Source organism: Xenopus tropicalis, chromosome 1, assembly GCF_000004195.4.
Source record: "Xenopus tropicalis strain Nigerian chromosome 1, UCB_Xtro_10.0, whole genome shotgun sequence".
Taxonomy (NCBI): domain Eukaryota; kingdom Metazoa; phylum Chordata; class Amphibia; order Anura; family Pipidae; genus Xenopus; species Xenopus tropicalis.
Genome location: NC_030677.2, coordinates 192,737,503 through 192,757,996, shown reverse-complemented (window position 1 = coordinate 192,757,996; position 20,494 = coordinate 192,737,503). Strand labels below are relative to the sequence as shown.

The 20,494-nt window shown below is 39.2% G+C and overlaps 1 protein-coding gene across 1 annotated transcript in view; it reads left to right on the top strand.

Moving 5' to 3' along the window:
• The window catches only part of itga1 (integrin subunit alpha 1), an 80,403-nt gene that overhangs the window by 7,300 nt on the left and 52,609 nt on the right, over positions 1-20,494 (top strand). The window contains exons 2-6 of the mRNA XM_002933044.4: positions 12,716-12,836; positions 13,303-13,409; positions 15,742-15,830; positions 15,915-16,029; positions 19,534-19,661. Of these exons, the coding sequence (XP_002933090.3) occupies positions 12,716-12,836; positions 13,303-13,409; positions 15,742-15,830; positions 15,915-16,029; positions 19,534-19,661 (560 nt within the window). The remainder of the gene's footprint in view (positions 1-12,715; positions 12,837-13,302; positions 13,410-15,741; positions 15,831-15,914; positions 16,030-19,533; positions 19,662-20,494) is intronic.

Sequence of the window (20,494 nt, the reverse complement as noted above, 5' to 3'; positions counted from 1 at the left end):
GCCCCGGGTTTTTTTTCCCGGTGTCCCGGTGGCCCAATCCGACCCTGTACATACACAGTAGGGCACAACTCTATTTAGAGAGCAACAAGGCATTTTATACCTGTGTTTTGCACTTTGGACCTTGCACCCCCATTGTAACTGAGCCATATGGCGTCAATTTAATTGTTGGGTTGTGTTAAGTTTTCAGATGCTATCTAAAACAGATTAATGTCTTTAGGGGATATATCACTGGGAAGCTAAGAAGCACGCAGCACAGTATTGCACATGATACCACGGAGAGGCTGTTAAGCCTGGATGACATATGTTTATACAGAAGTCCCAGTTAAATTGTGCTTTGTGGTTTCATTCCAGAAATAGGCTCAAAGCAAAGTGTCTTTGACTGTTTCAGATACACAATGCTGGCTTATGTATTTAATGGCAAATATGGGGTTTTTTTTAAGGGCACATATACGCATTACGATATAAAGCATTTATGTATGGTGTTATGTATGATGTTATACAAAGAAGTAAATGAGCCCTTGAATACAAATTCCTTCATAGATCCCAGCTGATCTGTACAGGCCCGGATTTATAGTTTGGGCACCCCTAGGGCACCTTATGTCACTCCCCTTAGCTGGAAAATTGTCTGATTTGGTTTTTTACCCATGAAAAGTTTGCGACTTTTCTTTCTGCAATTTTTTTGTGATTTGGAACAGGAGGCAGGAGGAAGGTAGCAGCACAAGTAGCAAGCGCAAGTAGCAAGTCCCATACCTGTACTAATAATGAATAGACTGTGTGTAACTGACTAAGGCCAATTTACAGCAGAGGCCCCACAATTGCACTTGCATTAGTAAATGACCCTAAAATTCTGTATTAATATAGCACCAACACATTTACAAAGTACTTAACAGAGATTGTTTTAGCTACTTGCAGGGGTAACCTCTGACCCACCATGATGCCTTAGTTAGTGCCACCATATAGTGTAACATGATTTGTAACAAGAGACAAAATTGCCTGTAGGAAGAGTCAAGGCAAACTAGTTAGCATTTATATGTACAAATATGACCATGCACAAAAGGAATGATCTTCCTACATAACCTTCTATACCAGTGGTGTAGCAATAGAGGAAATACACCTCCTGGTCATGGGGGGCCTGGGGGATGGGGGGACGGGGGCCTGGACCACGGGGTCTGCTTCCTCCATTTAGCTCCAAGGCTCCAAGGTAGGAGAGCGGGTGGGGAGCTGGGGTTTACAGGCCAGTGGGATGATGTTTCAGGGTGAGGGGCCTGGTGAGTTTGCTACTCCGCCCACTAAAGCTTTTTTAGCAGGGGGGGGCCTGTGCAAAGTAGTTACAACATTGTTCTATATCCTGATTTTTTGTTTATTTTGACATATATTTTATGTGTGACAGCAAACTAGTTTATTCATCAAGGGCTCCACTAAGCCAAAATTGGGATTTTCTGAAGCACTGGTCATGTATAAATGACATTTAAGGAATTATATAAACTGGAATATGAAGAGATTTAATCTGAAATGGCACACAAAACTGGAAACCAGGGATTTTTTTTCTCTAAAAGAAATATTGCAATATTATAGTTTTCAGCCATACAAAAATAGAACCAAGACAAGACAGTTGCATGAAAATATCAGTCCAGACAGACAGGAACAGAGAGAGACACAGTGACACAAAGAGAGACTGTCACACAGACGCAAAGGATATAGGGAACAGTTACTCAGAGGAAATATATATATCCTCATTTTAGAGTCAATTCTATAGCAGTTTCATTGTAAGAATGCAATTTTTTGCAACTGATGGTGTCTAATGGGCACAAGGATTTTATGCATGGTGGTACCAACAGGTAGCACTTCTAGAGACTTGACAGAGTTTATGATACCAGTCAGTATTGCCATTTGTTAGGTGATTTCCTTCCCCATAAGCCTCCTATCACCTACCAATATTGGCTTCCTATGAAGCATGGAGCACCAACCAGCCAATTGGGTCTTTGACCTGTCTCCAAGCTCAACATCCCAGTTTTAGTAGCTATAGAAGAAGGCAAGCCCTGGTTTGAATTATGCTAGGCAGTTTGTAAAATGATTTTGACACAGCCCTGTAAAAAGCTGGACTGTGGCAGTATTACCAATGATGATGATGATGATGAAAATGGGAGTTCTTAGCTTCAAAATTTGGATTTCCGTTTTAAAATAATATTTGTAGCACTTGCTGCACCTGGTTACCTCCATTTTCAAACACGTAGACCTTTGGCTGCCCCCTTGAACAGAGTACTTTGTGTCTTTGGCAAAGCTCTTTTCAAAGGGGGAGGGTAGGTGTGTGGGCGGAACCTAGGTGTTCCCCTCCCATATTACCGGTCCCATAGACCACAGCAGGGTGCCATTCTTACCAACCACCCTATACCAGGACAGTGCTGGCCTGTGCCCCTTGGAGTTGTGCACCTTGCCCTGGATTTTTATCCGGTTCAAGGTGTACAGCTATTTCCTGGGGCAAAAGTGCTGCCCCTAAATGAGCACTAAGGGCTTGCACTTACACTTGCCGCAATTCTTCCTTAAAGATACAGGGTGTAGCAGGGGTCACAGCACTGTGTTTGGCTTGGGATATTGTACTGTCCCTCTAGTCCAGTGCTGTCCAACTTCTGTGGTACCGAGTGCTGGAATTTTTCTGGCCTACATGGTGGAGGGCCAATAATGGAAGCCAGTTTTGACCACTCCCCTTTTTTAACCCACACCCTCTTGAAACCACACCCATGTTATTGTATGATCATACCCATATTAATAGTGATAGTACAGCAAAAACCTTTCATACCCTGCCTGTGTGTGCCATACTCTACTTGCCCTATGCTGCATGTGTGTGTCATACTCTGCCTCCCCTATGCTGCTTGTGTGTGCCATACTCTGCCTGCCCTATGCTGCCTGTGTGTGCCATACTCTGCCTGCCCTATGCTGCCTGTGTGCCATACTCTGCCTGCCCTATGATGCCTGTGTGCCATACTCTGCCTGCCCTATGCTGCCTGTGTGCAATACTCTGCCTGCCCTACACTGCCTGTGTGTGCCATACTCTTCCTGCCCTATGCTGCCTGTGTGCCATACTCTGCCTGCCCTACCCTGCCTGTGTGTGCCATACTCTGCCTGCCCTATGCTGCATGTGTGTGTCATACTTTGCCTGTCCTATGCTGCCTGTGTGTGCCTGTGTGTGCCATACTCTGCCTGCCCTATGGTGCCTGTGTGCCATACTCTGCCTGCCCTATGGTGCCTGTGTGCCATACTCTGTATGGCACACACAGGCAGCATAGGGCAGGCAGAGTATGGCACACACAGGCAGCATAGGGCAGGCAAAGTATGGCACACACAGGCAGGGTAGGGCAGGCAGAGTATGGCACAATAACTATATATTAAAAAAGTTTTTAATTGCAATACCACCTCTTTTTATAGTGTGCATCGTTTATTTGTGGGTTTCTACTGCGGTCTGAAGTGTGAACAGGGGAAAAATGTGGATGATTACAGTCTGAGCCTGAGGTGTGAACAATGCAGGGGGTGAACAATGTAGGCATTAAAAGGTGTGAACAACACATGGGATTAAATTTTTAATCAGCCTGAATCTGAGGTGTGAGCAATGCAGGGGTGGCAGTTAATCTCAGTACTGATACCATTTAAAGTTTACACAAAGGTAAGCCATCAAAGCAGCCAGACAGGTGGGGGGCCACACAGAGAGGGGTCGCGGGCCGCCAGTTGGACAGCACTGCTCTAGTGTATAGCCGTGACAGAGGGGTGGAGGAGGGGTCAGAGGGCGCTATATTCAGAAGGCCACTCATTGGAAAACCTTCTTGCAAAGGAATTAACCCATGAAATGCAGCAGTTCTCATAAAATAGGCTTCTGGAAGTTTTACAATAGACAAACTTTTTTGTGGATACCAATCATCTGCTTTTTCTTTTATTTAGATATGCCCTCCTAGAGCTTAACCACAAGAAAGGCATCTACCAACAATAAGGGGACAGTTATTATTATTAACATTTATTTATAAAGCGCCACCATATCCCGCAGCGCTGTACAATAAGTGGGTTTCATACATTGGACATACAGAGTAACATATAAAGCAATCAATAACCGATACAAGAGGTGAAGAGAGCCCTGCCCAAAAGAGCTTACAATCTACAAGTTATCCTGTTATTACTTACATATTACTGTTTAGTATAATTAAGAATGTTTCATATATATTTTTGTACATTAAATTTAGGTTGTTTGTATGCCCCTAATATATTTTAGCCATTTCCATCTTCAATAGAAAAAATACTTTTTGTTTTTTTTACCAGCTTTGTGGCCTCTTCCTATTATGGGGACTTCTTTTTGTTTATATTGTTATAGAAATTCAGACGTCTGCCATTTTCCTGTTTACAGATAATACACTTCACAAGTACAGCATGCCCATGGGTTCTAGCCCTACAGAATGTACAAAACAATGCAAAACTAATGATTATGCAGGTTAATGTTTACCTATGCAATATGGCATAACCCTTTCCATGGTGCTTTTCTTTGTTGTTTCTATATTTTTTGTCTGCCCGTTCCTTCAGTATTATCCTCTGCTAACAGCTTGGTGAGTCGGTTGAGGGGAAAAGTTAAAGAGTTCAGGACAAGTTTCATGTCAAATTCTTTAAAGACATTAAACATCCTGTTAAACAACTTCAAAAGGCAAAGGCAAGTCCCGGAAACATTATTGTATAGTAATGAAAAACACTCTGAAGAGTTTGCTTGTTTTCATCTAGTACTGCAACTGTAGCTTGCTCCAGTTACTTAAAAGGGTCTAAAAGCCTTGGTAAAAATTTATGTAAATATGCGAAAATGCTCCCATGAGTAGTGATGAGCGAATTATTTCAAAAGATTTGCGAAACGGCGAAAAATTCGCAAAATGGCAAAAATGTTGCGCATCAAAAAAAATTGTCGCCCGTGACTATTCGTTTGTCACCTGCGGCTATTCTTTTGACGCCCGCGGCTATTCTTTTGTCACCTGCGGCTATTCTTTTGTCACCTGCGGCTATTCTTTTGTCACCTGCGGCTATTCTTTTGTCACCTGCGGCTATTCTTTTGTCGCGCGCGGCTATTCTTTTGTCACCTGCGGCTATTCTTTTGTCACGCGTGGCTATTCTTTTGTCACCTGCGGCTATTCTTTTGTCGCCCACAGCTATTTTGTCGCCCGCAGCTATTCTTTAGACGCCCGCAACTATTCTTTTGACGCCTGCGACTATTTTTTTTTTACACCTGCGACTATTCTTTTGACGCAGGCGACAATTTTGGACGCACAGCAAATTTTTCCGCGAAACCATGCCTGGCGAAACATTTCGCTCATCACTACCCATGAGCGCATTCACAATTAGCTTATCAAATAAACTTCATTTATGTAAAGAAATAGCTTTGAAAAAAGAAGCCTATTTTATGAAAACTGCTGCATGTCGTGGGTTAATTCCATTGCAAGAAGGTTCTCCAATGAGAAGCCTTCTGAATATAGCACCCTCTGAATCCCTCCCCCACCCCTCTGTCACGGCTATACACTAGGGGGACAGTACAGTATCCCAAGCCAAACACAGTGCTGTGACCCCTGCTACACCCTTTCTACTCATTTCTACTCAGTACTCACAATAATGTAATGTAATGTACTTGAATTTTTCTGATTTATTAACTGAATAAATGTCTTAAAAAATTATATGGGCATCAACATTTTATTCTAGTTCTTGGAAATGTAAGGATATATTCTACCCTTCTTGACACTAGTTGTATTTTTTATAAGGGGGTAATGTAATAAAAGGTGCAAACTTTGATACTAGTCTAATCACCAATAGCAACCAATAGGCAGGAGGCATTAAAGGAAAACTATATCTCCAAAAAGAATACTTAACCAACACATTTATATCAAATTATTTATATCAATATATATATATATATACGCAGAATATCTTTTCTGTGTGAGAGCAGGGAGTCCTACCCAACAAGGGATTTAAAACTGAGGTGCAGGGTCTGAGGTTAGTTGCACTCGGACCAAATGATATAATCGGTGTGTAGTTGGGGGATCCTGAATTGCTGATACTGAATACAATCCTGTAGTATATTGTATATTAATCCCTAAATTGAGTGCTGGAAATCAATTGATGTATTGCTAACATGTTTCTGCCCTTGGTTTGTTTGTGTGCTCTGTGAATCGAATGATTCTAGGGGACGGTGCAATTTTCTATTTAGGATTACCCAATGGCACATACTACCAAAAAAAGTATATTTTTATGAAAATGGTTTATTTAGATGAAGCAAGGTTTTACATATGAGCTGTTTTATTCAATATATTTTTGTAAGGAAAACATTGTTTGGGGGTATAGTTTTTCTTTGACATGTCACTTGTTCACAATTGTTTTGTTGCTGCAGCAGTGTTTTATGAATGTTCTCATACTGACTAAATATAAGTCGGTATAGTCTTGTAAACATTAGACTGTTTTTATTGGATACTAATTGGTTTTTGCCCAGGCCACTTCAGTGTTGGTTATATGCACATCATAATATACTCATATCACTCTATTCTTTAGTCATGCAGGGGTAGGGTTAAAACCTTTCTGACTAGATTTTGCTGGCAGTTGGGGGGACAGACACAAAAGGGGGGAAGAGTGACAATATCAAATGGGTGGGGTGAAGACATAAAATGGGCAAAGTAATGGTGTGGCAACATCTGTAGGGAGGGATAAGAAGGAAATAAGGTTATTAGGTTAATAAGTTATTAGCAGATTGAGGTGGATTGGGGGGTGGGCCAGGGCCCAATCTTAAGGGTATTGCAAAATTTGTAATACCAGCCCCAGCATTGGCAGGTGTTTTACCAGCTAGGCCAGTAGTAAAATAACAGCCAGGTGGCAACCTTAGGCAGGCTTCAGCAAATTGATACCCTAACCCATCCCAACCCATGTCCAATGTCTTTGGTGACATCAAAGATGGGTGGGGCATTGTGGCAGAATCACCAGAGGGGGTGGGACAGGGACGGGACTAATAATACCAAAGGGACTTGGACAGGGTGACAACACCAGTGGGGGGTTAGGCCTGCAACCCTCTACAATACTATTCTTTATAACTTATGATATCAACAACCTTGTCCTGGTCCATTTTATTAACTAACCAAAGCCAATAAGATGTATTCGACCATAAGCTACCTTTCCTATCCCTTCAGCAGTTTGTTGAGATAATACAGAAGGTTCCGAGCAATGCTTTTCTTGGCATAACATAATTCACATGTAATATGAAAAGAAATGCAGCTTGCTTCAATCAGAGATAAGATATCTGTCATAAACTCACCATTGACTCTAAATGGAGCTGTGCGCTTATTACTTGTAGGAGGAGGCTTGTTGCAGATTGACTTGCACGCTTCTCCTCCGAACCTGAAGCTATGCAGTCACACAAGAACGCCCCTGTCAGTAAGGACTGATGCTTCCCAGGCTTTGTCATGCTGGTTCCTCACTATACATTCCAGAAATTCATTTGCTGGAAATTGATGTCAGCTATCTTGCCATACATTCTGTAGCACTACACTGTTATACAGACAGCTGAGCAGTATGTGTGAGAGAAATGGGATAAACACCAGAGCTATTAAAACTGTGTCCTTCCATGTGGCTGTGCAGTTATATGGGCAGTTACATATGAACCATTGTGGCCTGTATTTTTAACACTATGCATGCTGAGTCTGGCTTTGCAAATGAGCCCTCTTGGGTTTTATTGACTTTGTTAGGCGTTAAAGGAGAAGGAAAGGCTAGTAAAGAGTTAATCTCAAGCTGCAGGCATACCTTCAGTTGTCTCAATAGTGCCCTTAAGTCTCTCCATATTTCACCTGTTCAGATGATCAGAAGCCAAACAAGAAGAAAAAACGCTGAGCTGTGTAACGAAAGTTCCCATAATGCCTCACTCCTGCACTGAGACCGAGACCAAGAGAACATGCTCAGTTAGTACGACTATGAGTCAGCTTCCTGCTGATTGGCTCAGATCCACATTCCTAAGGGAGGGGAGTGAGTTCTTAGCATTCTTGAGGGAGGGGGGAGCAGGAGAGAGGAGAGAGCTGCGTGTCTCTGGCACATGTATTACAGACACAACAAATCTTTTGACAGAGAACTCAGTGCAGCATTTCTGTGAGTGCTTATGGCTGTATTTACATAGACCTTTCTGATAAAACTTACTTAGTTTTTACCTTTCCTTCTTCTTTAATGAGACGATATTGGTCCTATTGTAATGATGGATTAGACCAGGTCTAGACTGGGAGTCAAAATAGATCCAGGTATTTCCAGTACAATAAGGCCCAAACAGCCCCCCAGCAGCCCAATAAATAGTGACTAAGGCACCTTACAGCAGCCCCTTTGGCATTTTCTAGAACCCACAGATTGCCAGTCCAGGTGAGGCAGTAAGATAATAGAAATAGCCATATCAGTTTTGTGCCACAGCACCAGTAGAGCATTATATCTTTATTCCACTTGCACATAATTTCCCTTTAGAATCCGTTTTGTGTAACAGCAGCCTTTTTAGGAAATGTTTGTTTTTTGTTCATGTGTATTTGCTATACAGCACAGCGGACATTAGACGGCGCCCCCTATAGCAGGCCAGACAGTATCCTATGCACTACGGATGGTACAGCCATTAGGGGCAGAGCTGGCAGCTTTTCATCTTGTCAAATTAGTGTGACCAGATCTCTTGAAAATTCAGGGATACGTCTAATAAATACATGTTACAGGGGAGCACTGATTGCATTTAAATTAAACTGCAAACAGTTCAGCCAATCAGCCCTGCCAGCTGGATATTTCAGATGTGTCCCTGGTATCTAAAGTGATATGGACACCCTATATTAAATAAATCCTATGCTAGACCAGTAAATGAACTCCAATTAAATCCTGCTTGTTATTGGGTAATGAGTAGCGTTACTACCAGTTGTTACCATGGCTGTTTGCACCTTTTTTTTAGCACTTAAGTCACTGGGCAGATAAGAGAAGAGATTATAAGTGTAATTTCCTCTATCATTTCCTTTAATACTGCATATACAATAAAATAATGAAGAGTGATTTTATGATACAGAACATTGACAGTTTTTTTCTGTTTATATTTTCTTGTATGTAGTGCAGCGTTCTTGTGTAAACAAATCATCACTGTCTCTTTAAAGGGATGGTTCACCTTTAAGTTAACTTTTAGTATGTTATAGAATTATCTATGCCTAGCAACTATGCAATTGGTTTTTATTTTTTATAGTTTTTGAATTATTTGCCTTTCTCTGACTCTTTCAGGCTTTCAAATGGGGGGGGGGTCACTGACCCCGGCAGCCAGAAACCATTGTTCTGTGAGGCTACAGTTTAATTATTGTTATTTATTACTTATATTCTATGCAGGCTCTCTACTATTCATATTCCCATCTCCTGTTTAACCACTGCCTGGTTCCTAGGGTAAATAAGACCCTAGCAACCAGATAGCTGCTAAAATAACAAAAAAACTAAATAACTGAAAAACTATATGAAATACAAAATGCAGACCAATTGCAAACTGTCTTAGAATATCAATGTCTACATAATATTAAAAGCTAATTTAAAGGTGAACTACCCCTTTTAGGCAAAACTGCGCTAATATCACCTAATAGAAAAGAGAGAGGCCCAAGTGTACCATGAAATATACAAGATGTGGCTATAATTTTTCAGTATTAGTCTCATTCACTTAACAGTGGGTTGTTAGCCTGTAACACTCTTTGTTTAATTATAGAATCTCTTTAGTTTACTTGATAATGAGCTGAACAGTGATTGCTTTTTGTGGGTGCCTGGGCAAGTCTATCAGTATAAGAGCTATCACGTCTATGCATTCATATAGGAATAGAACAGCCAACATTTTAGTCCTGACACCATAAAGAACATGTTATATTTACATTTCTGAATTCTTAGAAACTGAGTGGAAAAAGTAATGATATTCAATATAAATATTCCTTTTACAATAATGTGAAATCTGTTTGACTCGGGCCCTTGCCACAGTCAGACTGCAGTGTCCGACTTCTGTTGCTCACACACACACCAAGGATGCTTTCTTCCAATGAATAATACAGCTTTTGTCATGATTTCATACTCTTTTCATTTTGCCAGAGGCCTTTAACCTTTTGGTTACAAAGACTTAGTTTGCACGGAGCTCCTATTAGATTGCTTAACTACGAGTGCCCAACAGTAGGACATTATGTACAAGACTGTAACAAACAATGTTAAACTATTAATGACAATGGCACTCCTGGAATGCTCACAGCTAAAACTCTACAGGAGTGAGCAGGCTACTTGCCATGCCAACCACTCAATGCTGCACTCAGGTGGGCAAGTGTAGGCACAGTGGCCTGACTCTGAACCCCTACCTCCTGGGGACAATACCTAAGGCTAATGACCCATGGAGAGATTAGTCGCTGCGATTTTTAAAAAGCAAGTTCCATCGACAAGTTGCTCATTTTGTCTCGCTTAACGCTCCGACCCTTTTTTCAATTTTACAAAGAAAGCATTGTCGTTCAAAACTATTGGAATCGCTGAAAGTAAAACCCACTGAGCGGGAAGTCGCTGCGATTTCCCCATTGCACTGAATGTCATTTCTAATTGTGAGCAGGGAATATGATACCTGGATTTGTGGGAAATAGAATCACTCCGTTTCCTTGTTAGGAAAGGACAAGCGACTTGTCGATGGAACTTTTAAAAAATCATATTGGCTAAATCTCCCCGGACATTAGCCTTAGGGGGTACCAAACTGAACTCTACTGAGCAAGGGGTGCTGATACCAGCCGCGACTCCAGCAAGCATTTCTCCCACTACCACCCCTTTTAGTGAGATTCACGTACCCTATTAGAGCAGCCAAAGACTATCCATAACTTAACATGATAGTTTCCAACAATATAGAGGGTGGGGAACTATTCCTCCTTCTTAAACCCTATGCCTGGCCCCACCATATCCCCACAACTGTCCTATTGTAGCTCTTCCACTCCTTGCCTTCCCCCTCCAAGTCAAGGCTCCGTTCCCTCCATTCTTACATCCAGGGAGCAACATTCCTCTCAGAGGTCAAATGGTATTATCATTTTATTGTTGATTAAGTTTTAATTTGTGGTTTGGATTCATCTACATGAATTGAGATGAAGACTGATCCAATCCCTGATGAGCCCCATCAAGGCAGTGTCCTTGCGTCAGTCCTAACCTAGTAAAAGAGAGAGTATATTTTCTTTACCTGCATTTCTCTTTATTTGGCGTGAACTTTTCCAAAGAAACCATTCAGCTTTAGAGCTTATATATTGTTTCAGTCTCTTACCTGCCCCTTTTCCTTAGGTAATCTCTGTTTTTTTCCTTTTTCCATGCCAAAAATGCCAATTATTTACACTGGGCAAATCTGAACCTGGGTAGTAACCTATAGCTACCAATCAGTCGTTAGCTTTTGCAGCCTGCTGTAGGAACAATGAGCGCAAACTTTTGATTGGTTGCAATAGATTAATGCCCAGCTACAAATTTACCCAGTACCCTTGGCTTTAATTTCAGCTCTTAGTGCATAAATGTTTTCTGTAGTATGGTGCTTCGGGCAATGAAGGAATGGTTGTTTTGTGCCATAAAATAGCAAATGAATTAACAATGCCTCAACCATCTGATTCTGCCTAAGGTGACAGCAGCACATACCCTTCCTTATTAAATCCATAAGATCATAAAAAACATATACATTTTTCTGCTAAACTTACTTCTGTAAGCTTTACTTTTGACACATGATTGCCTTCCAGAACTGTCCCTAAATGTGCTCTGAGCCCCCCTTCATCTCAGACATCAGAAGGCAATGTGTGTGCTTTGATCTGTGGAATGGTTATTATTATTAATAATGTGTGTTCATAGCACTCCAGCCTTAACTGTACACAGCTTGACACATTATGGGCTGAACAACTGAAACTGGCATAAAACAAAGATATTACATCTTATTGGAAAGCTGGTAATATAAAATATATTTTTAGAGGTGATATCATGTTTCAAGAAACATCAACCTGCTGGCAAGAATTAAATGAATTATATGAATAGCGGTTATTTATAACTGAGCCATAATTTGAAAATTGTGATTTAAAAAAATATTGCAGTTGTGCAGAATAACATGATACAGAGTATTTGATACTCTCCAGAGTGCGCTCTTATGTTTTTATTAAAGGTAAACAGTTCAACTTAATTCATTTTTACCTGTTATTACTTATCCATTGCTATCTATCTATCTATCTATCATCTATCTATCTATCTATCTATCATCTATCTATCTATCTATCTATCTATCTATTATCTATCTTTCTATCTATCTATCTATCTATCATCTATCTATCTATCTATCTATCTATCTATCTATCTATCTATCTATCTATCTATCTATCATCTACTGTATCTATCTATCTGTCTGTCTGTCTATCTATCTATCTATCTATCTATCTATCTATCTATCTATCTATCTATCTATCATCTATCTATCTATCTATCTATCTATCTATCTATCTATCTATCATCTATCTATCAATCTATCTATCTATCTATCTATCTATCTATCTATCATCTATCTATCTATCTATCTATCTATCTATCTATCTATCATCTATCTATCAATCTATCTATCTATCTATCTATCTATCTATCTATCTATCTATCTGTCTACCTCCAGCTATCTGTCTCTATAATAATCTAAAAACAATTTCTGTTATTTAAATTACAGCCTTGCTGAAGCTTACGGAATCATTTAATGTGGATGTAAAGAATGGACTTTCATTCAGTGGTTCGGCTGAAGATATGTTTGGATACACAGTTCAACAATTTGAAAATGATGAGGGCAAATGGTATTTTGTGCCTTTTTTTTTTATTAAAACTTACAGCAATGTACTTTTGTGTTCCTCTCTTCTTTTTTGTGCAAACAATATTTAATAGCATAGGACCCACAAGCCATAATATCCTGTTTGAATTTCTGATAATGGTCTGTCTCTGAATCTTGCAAATGCAATTTATTCCAAACATACAAACACTTATGTATACTATATACGCAAAATATAGGTACACAAACCCTACCCCTGAGTTAAGTTGAATAGAATCAGAGTAACTTTGAATATGGAAAATTCACAGAATCTGAGCATCTTTCTCTCAACATTTCCCAATTCAACCTTTGGACAATGAGGTGGAATTGATATAAATGTGATGCAATGATTTTTACAATATCAATAAGCAGTTATGTTTATAATAATTAAAAAACATTATATTTCGGTCAAGAATGTACAGAAAAGTTAAATAACTCATCTGGTTTTATTTTAGGGTACTTATTGGGTCTCCTTTGGAAGGACAACCAAAACACAGAATGGGAGATGTTTACAAGTGTCCGGTTCACATGCCATCCAATTGTTCAAAACTTAACCTACCAAGTGAGTGCAAATAATATAAATTGCATCTGATTTTTGGAAGAATACAGGTTATAATTATAAAAAAATGTATCTGCAAAGTGTAGTTATTATTTTCACTTTTTGAGGGGGGTATTTATCAATGGTCCAGTTTGATTCTTTTGCACTTAAAAATATGAATTGGAATTCAACAATTCAAATGTCTGGTATTTATTAAAGGAACAGTAACACCAAAAAATGAAAGTGTATAAAAGTAACTAAAATATAATGTGCTGCTGCTCTGCACTGGTAAAAGTTGTGTGTTTACTTCAGAAAGACTACTATAATTTATATAAATAAGCTGCTGTGTAGTATGGGGGCAGCCATTCAAAGGAGAAAAGGCACAGTCACGTAGCAGATAACAGATAAAACACTATTGTATTCTACAGAACTTGTGTGTTATCTGCTATGTAACCTGTGCCTTTTCTCCTTTTTTCCAGCTTGAATGGCTGCCCCCGTGGCTACACAGCAGCTTATTATATAAATTATAGTAGTGTTACTGTAGCAAACACACCAGTTTTACCATTGCAGGGCAACAGTGCATTATATTTTTATTACTTTAAAGCTCTTTTATTTTTTGGTGTTACTGTTCCTTTAAGTGCAAAAACCTAACTGTGTATTTTTTCATGCTTCAGTATGTTTGATGGTTGGGGAAATATCACAAATAATGAAACTATGGGGTCTGATATCCACTGCATTCCAGTGACTGAAGAAATGATTTGACATTTTTGAATGCAGAATTATTTAAACCTTTGTAGAATTCCCAAACATATGAGTATCTACTTGACCACCAGTTCTTCATGAATATGTATATTAGATGTCATACTGTATATGGGCAGATTTATCAAAATGTGAGTTTACAGCTTGGTAAATAAAATCACCCACATTCTATTCATTCCAATGGAATTTTTAGAAGCGTATTTATCAAATGATGATTTCTTTCACTCATTGATAAATATACTTCTAAAAATCCCATAGGAATGAATAGAATGCGGGTAGGTTGTTATCTATGAATCTCTAAACTCACAATTTAATAAATCTGCTGCATACTATCTTTTTATGAATTTATTGTTGGTTTCAGTGGTGAAGACGTGTTAAAGTTTTTGGGTAAAGGTTAAACATGAGGTTAAACATTGTTGAGGTGTAAATGTTTTTTTGAAGGTTTACTTTTGATAGCAAGAAATTGTTGATGTTCTGAGTTCCATTGATGAGTTTATATAATGTAGTCAGGCCTTTTTGTTTTCCTGGAAATTTATAGTAAAGCATTTCAAGTAGTTAAGCGTTATAACCTCAGATGTCAGTTATGAGGTTGGATCGCCATGTTTTTTTTCCCAAAATGCAACAATTATTTATAGAATTCTAGCACCATTGCAGTCACAAAGGAGCAATACTGCATCCAATTCTCCAAAATTAACACAACTGTATGTTAAAGTTCCTAAAGAACCATGATCTGTATGATCCTGGCTGTGATTGGACTTTCCAGAGCCGCAACCAGAGGCAGGCCAAAAGAATTGGGCTCCCAAGGCCGCCCTCAGCAAACTTCAGCCTGACGCCAGGTCCTCTGCCACTACCTCAGCTGCCAGAAACCAATCCACCACCACTCCCCACCAGGTCCTTTTGCCACTTGCGCTACTCACCCCCATTCCCATTGCTCTGTGCAGAATCAAGGAGCTGAAGGAACAGTGCCTTTTTTACCTTTGAATGCCACCCTCCTCAAGTTACGCCCTAGACAGTTGCCTCTCCTGCCTACCCGTAGTTCCAGCCCTGGCCATAACCAGTATTTTCTTTAGCAAGTCAGTTCAAATATCCATTATCAACTAACATTGATCCTCAAATGTCACAGTGCTTGACTGTAGCTTTACGCATGGATGTGATTTTATAAAGGCTTTCCCTGACTGTCCTCAACAACTGAAACTAACAAAGATGCTGGACCCCATTACCAACTGGTGTGAGATTTGGGCTAACTTCCTAGTTCGATATTAGCAGGTCGGCTTTCTCCATTCCTGTTAAAGAGCCTCCTGCGGAAGGATTCCGAAAAATACTCTCCACTTTTAGGACATAATAGGGAATAAAAAGGGATCATTTAAAGCACCATATCTCATATAACATCTAGGCTTATCATGCAATCTGGCATATTTGGAAAACTTTAGCATACATATACATTATATACATATAAATACAATAGTGATTTACTCACTGTAAGCTTTACCCTTACTGAATTGTTTATGGGAAAATTCCTGTGTGATAGATTTTTCCTGTTCGGATGAGACAGTGGTACCGTTTCACTGTGTTTCTCATAAGCATTTTGCTCTAATAGGAAATACAAGCATCCCTGACATTATTGAAGTAAAGGAAAATATGGCCATGGGGTCAACTTTAGTGAAAAATCCTAAAGGCGGTTTTCTGGTAAGTAAAGTTTTATTCAACAAGGCTTGTAAATGGTCAAGAATGGTATTAATGTTAAAATTATGAAATTGTCTGTATCCCCAGGCATGTGGTCCCTTATATGCTTACAGATGTGGAAGTTTTCACTATACAACTGGAATCTGCTCCAATGTCAGTTCTTCATTTGAAGTTTTAAATGCCATTGCTCCATCAGTCCAAGGTGCAGTATCTTATGTTTTGACTTGAATGACATTAATAAAAAGAATGTAATAATTTTGTAATAAAAAAAGGTTCATGATATTCTTTATCCTGTTTATTCTTTATCAGAATTATATTCTGTTCTGTTCCATTTCTGCTCTGTATTTCATTTAAATAGTAAGCTCTATTGGTCAGGGGATTGAAATGCCTTTTGTGCATGGCCCATTTATATTTATCTATATGTGTATTGCACTACTTAGTTTTGCATTGTATGGATATGGGATCCCTTATCCGGAAACCCATTATCCAGAAAGTTCAGAATTAGGGGAAGGGCATCTCCCATAGACTCCATTATAAGCAAATAATTCACATTTTAAAAAATAATTTCCTTTTTCTCTGTAATAATAAAACAGCTTGCTTCCAACTAAGAAATAAATAATCCCTACCGGAGCCAAAACAATCCTATTGGGTTTATTTTATGTTTAAATGATTTTTCAGTAGACTTAAGGTAGGAGATCCAAATTACAGAAAGATCCCTTATCTGGAAAACCCCAGGTCCCAAGCATTCTGTATAACAGGTCCCATACCTGTACCAGAGATGGTGACAAAGAAACTTAAAATGTATATATATCTAGAAATAAACCCAAAGCTGAAGGACCAGTTACACCATTAAATTTAAATTATTTGAAATAATATTTATTTCTATCCTGCACTGATAAGAAGGCTTTATTTTAAGCAGACATCCTGGTTTTTATTCTTTATTCTGTAACAGAAATGGAGAATGGTCATGGTAAGGGCATACATGGCAAAATGTTGGAAGGCCCACTGCTACCTGTGCTTGCTGGAGTTTTTCTGATGTGCCAATGGGTCAGTGTGACGCGGTTTATTCAAAGTAATTGAATACTGTGGTGGTTCAAAATATGTTAATGCAGAGATCAACACCTTAGCAAAAGGCTTATCTATAGTTTCTTACCAGTTTCGTTGGACTAAAGCCAATGCCACACGGGGCCGATTCTCCGCCTGCGGATATACAAAGGATAGGATTAGCCCCTATGCTGGCATCAGCCATTCCCTGTGCCTGTATCCTGAGCCATTGCATTGGCCTGAGCGCAGGTACACAGAGCAAATTTTGGCAGCTAAATGCATACTCGCATATTTTGGTGCTGAAATCAGCTCCATATACCTGCACCCAGGCCAACGCCATGGCTATGGGTACAGACACAGGGAAACGTTTATGCCAGCTTAGGGGCTGATTCATGACTGCGAATGAGCCCCATGTGGCATTAGCCACAGTCAGTCATTTTTTTACATGTCCACTTTGAATCACAACTGAATTCTGGGTCTTGTTTTTCATGACACAGACCTTGATAAAATACTGTTATAAAAGCAAATTCAGGTAGTTGTAATCTATGCAGTGGCTCTGTTGTCATTTAACAGCAAACTGTAGCGGACCCGTGACTGTGACAATTTTTGAAATTACATAAAAAACAGTGTCAAAAGGGAGTCTGGGAACAAATTCCTTAAGGCTCTTAGAAAAATTCCATTTACATGGGTTTATCCTATAGGCTAAAGCTCACCCACTGGGTGTAAAGCAGAAGCCGGGATAATAGCTGATCAGATTCCAATATACAGACCATTTTCTCCCTTAGTGGGGCTCATCAGTGTAGCACAGGGTTTTCTGATCAGCTTTGGCAGAGCCAGGAGTGGGGATTCACAAACAAGTCAAAAGGGTTGAGGAGACCGCCTCATATGTATGCAAATAAGTCAAAAGGGATTCTGGGAACAAATTCCTTAAGGCTCTTAGAAAAATCCCATTTACATGGGTTTATCCTATAGGCTAAAACCAGAAGCCAGGATAATAGCTGATCAGATTCCCAACTACAGACTGGTTTCGCCCTTCTTGGGGCTCATCAGTGTAGTATATAAAAAATAGTGTAAACGTTGTTTAGTGTGATCAGTTAATTACATCAAAAACATCAGCTCTGAGAGATGGGTCACCTTTTGTATGGACAAATATAATTGATCTGTATCATTTTCTTTCGCCTGTCACTACCCCCCTGTACATTTTCAAAAGTTCCCAGCATTGTATTTAATCAACTATAACATTTACATTTAGCGAAGTAGTTGACAAACCTGAATAAAGATTGGTCTCTTGTTATTTATGTACCCACAATACACCTGGCGTTGTCATTTTATCTCTTGTCCAGTTTCTTACTCCTTTTAGCGGTTCACAAATTTTTTTGGGGGAAGTGAAACGGGACAGATTCAATTATCACTACTTTTCCCATTTCTAGATCTTTTCCATACAACATTTAATTTACCCTAACACTGCTCACACCTTAGACATAATTTTGCTGATACAGGTATGGGACTAATTATCCAGAATGCTCGGGACCTGGGGTTTTCCGGATAAAGGATCTTCCCATAATTTAGATCTCCATAACTTAAGTCTGCTAAAAATCATTCAAATATTGAATAAACCCAATAGGACTGTTCTGCCTCCAATAAGGATTAATTATATCTTAGTTGGGATCAAGTACAGGTACTGTTTTATTATTACAGAGAAAAGGGAATCATTTAACCATTAAATAAACCCAATAGGGCTGTTCTGCCCCCAATAAGGATTAATTATATCTTAGTTGGGATCAAGTACAGGTACTGTTTTATTATTACAGAGAAAAGGGAATCATTTAACCATGAAATAAACCCAATAGGACTGTTCTGCCCCCAATAAGGGGTAATTATATCTTAGTTGGGATCAAGTACAGGTACTGTTTTATTATTACAGAGAAAAGAGAATCATTTAACCATGAAATAAACCCAATAGGACTGTTCTGCCCCCAATAAGGGGTAATTATATCTTAGTTGGGATCAAGTACAGGTACTGTTTTATTATTACAGAGAAAAGAGAATCATTTAACCATGAAATAAACCCAATAGGACTGTTCTGCCCCCAATAAGGGGTAATTATATCTTAGTTGGGATCAAGTACAGGTACTGTTTTATTATTACAGAGAAAAGGGAATCATTTAAACATGAAATAAACCCAATAGGACTGTTTTAGTTGGGATCAAGTACAAGGTACTGTTTTATTATTAGAGGGGAAAAGGAAATCATTTTTAAAATTTTAATTATTTGCTTATAATGGAGTCTATTGGAGATGGCCTTTCCGTAATTCAGAACTTTCTGGATAACGGGTTTCTGGATAAGGGATCCCATACCATTATTGCCGTCAACCTATTTGGCCATTTGATTGAAAAGCTAAGGATCTGATGGAGAGGACATTTTACCACTGCAATGTATTGAATGTTTTTATAAACTCATTCTTTAACAGCCAATTGTAAACAATGCCCTGCCTAAAATAAGGCATGAATGATTTATGTTGAACTGTATAGCCACAAATCAAAGCCACCGTTTCATTCACTGGGAAAAATGAACGCATTTGGAATTCTCAGTAAATTATTCTGAAAAAAAAATGTAGCAGTATTATTTTTGCTTTGTGACTGTGTTAATGGTTTTATTTCAGGGTGCAGTAATCAGCTAGATATTGTGATAGTCCTTGATGGTTCAAATAGTGTTTACCCATGGGAGAGTGTCAATTATTTTTTACAGAAGCTTCTAAAAAATATGAACATAAATCCTAACCAGACTCAGGTAAGAAATTCTTTATACTTTTACAATGTATTCATGTTGTTAATATTATCAATGACTTATTTATGTGCCAACATATTCTACAGTGCTTGATCTTGAATGATGTAGGACAGGGGTGGGCAAACTTTTTGGCTCACGGGCCACATTTACTGGGCCAGGCCAGCGTTACGCCCCCTTAGTCTGTTTAATTCCGGCCCACCGATGACACCAAGTCTCGCGTGATGAGACTTGGCGTCGTCGGCGGGCCGGATTAAAAAGGCCAAGGGTCCGGATGTGGCCCGCGGGCCATAGTTTGCCCACCCCTGATGTAGGAGGTAAAGAAGGACCTGCTCAATAGAACTTACAACCTTTTTTTTAAAAACCTTGAATAATCCCAACTTATTAAAGAGAAAAAATGTGGAAAGCTGCATTAAAAAAAAAAATCAGCTAGTAAAAGCCGCCTTTTTACTTCTGTTTCTGTTGAAGTCAATGGGAATTGTCTCAAATTAATCAAAATTCTCGAAAATTCTAAATTGAAAATCAGTGGAACAATGGGCAAAAACATGCAGTTCAGGAAAAAAAGTTAAATGTGTTTTGTAATTTTTTTTCCATGATCTGCTCTTGTTCTCACATTCAAAAATTGATAAAGCTGCCTCCCCACTTCTGCACCCTTCCTCCCGAGGGTGACATCAAAGTGCTTTAGTTTCCCGGGGTAGTTATATGGCCCTGAAATTTTAATTTATCAATGGGTAATATTCCTGGCTTTAGTAAAATTGGTGAAGTGTCTTACATCTAAAACATGGGGTGTCAGGGTTAGACTAGGCCGACAGGAAAAAACCCTGGTGGGTCCTGGCTCT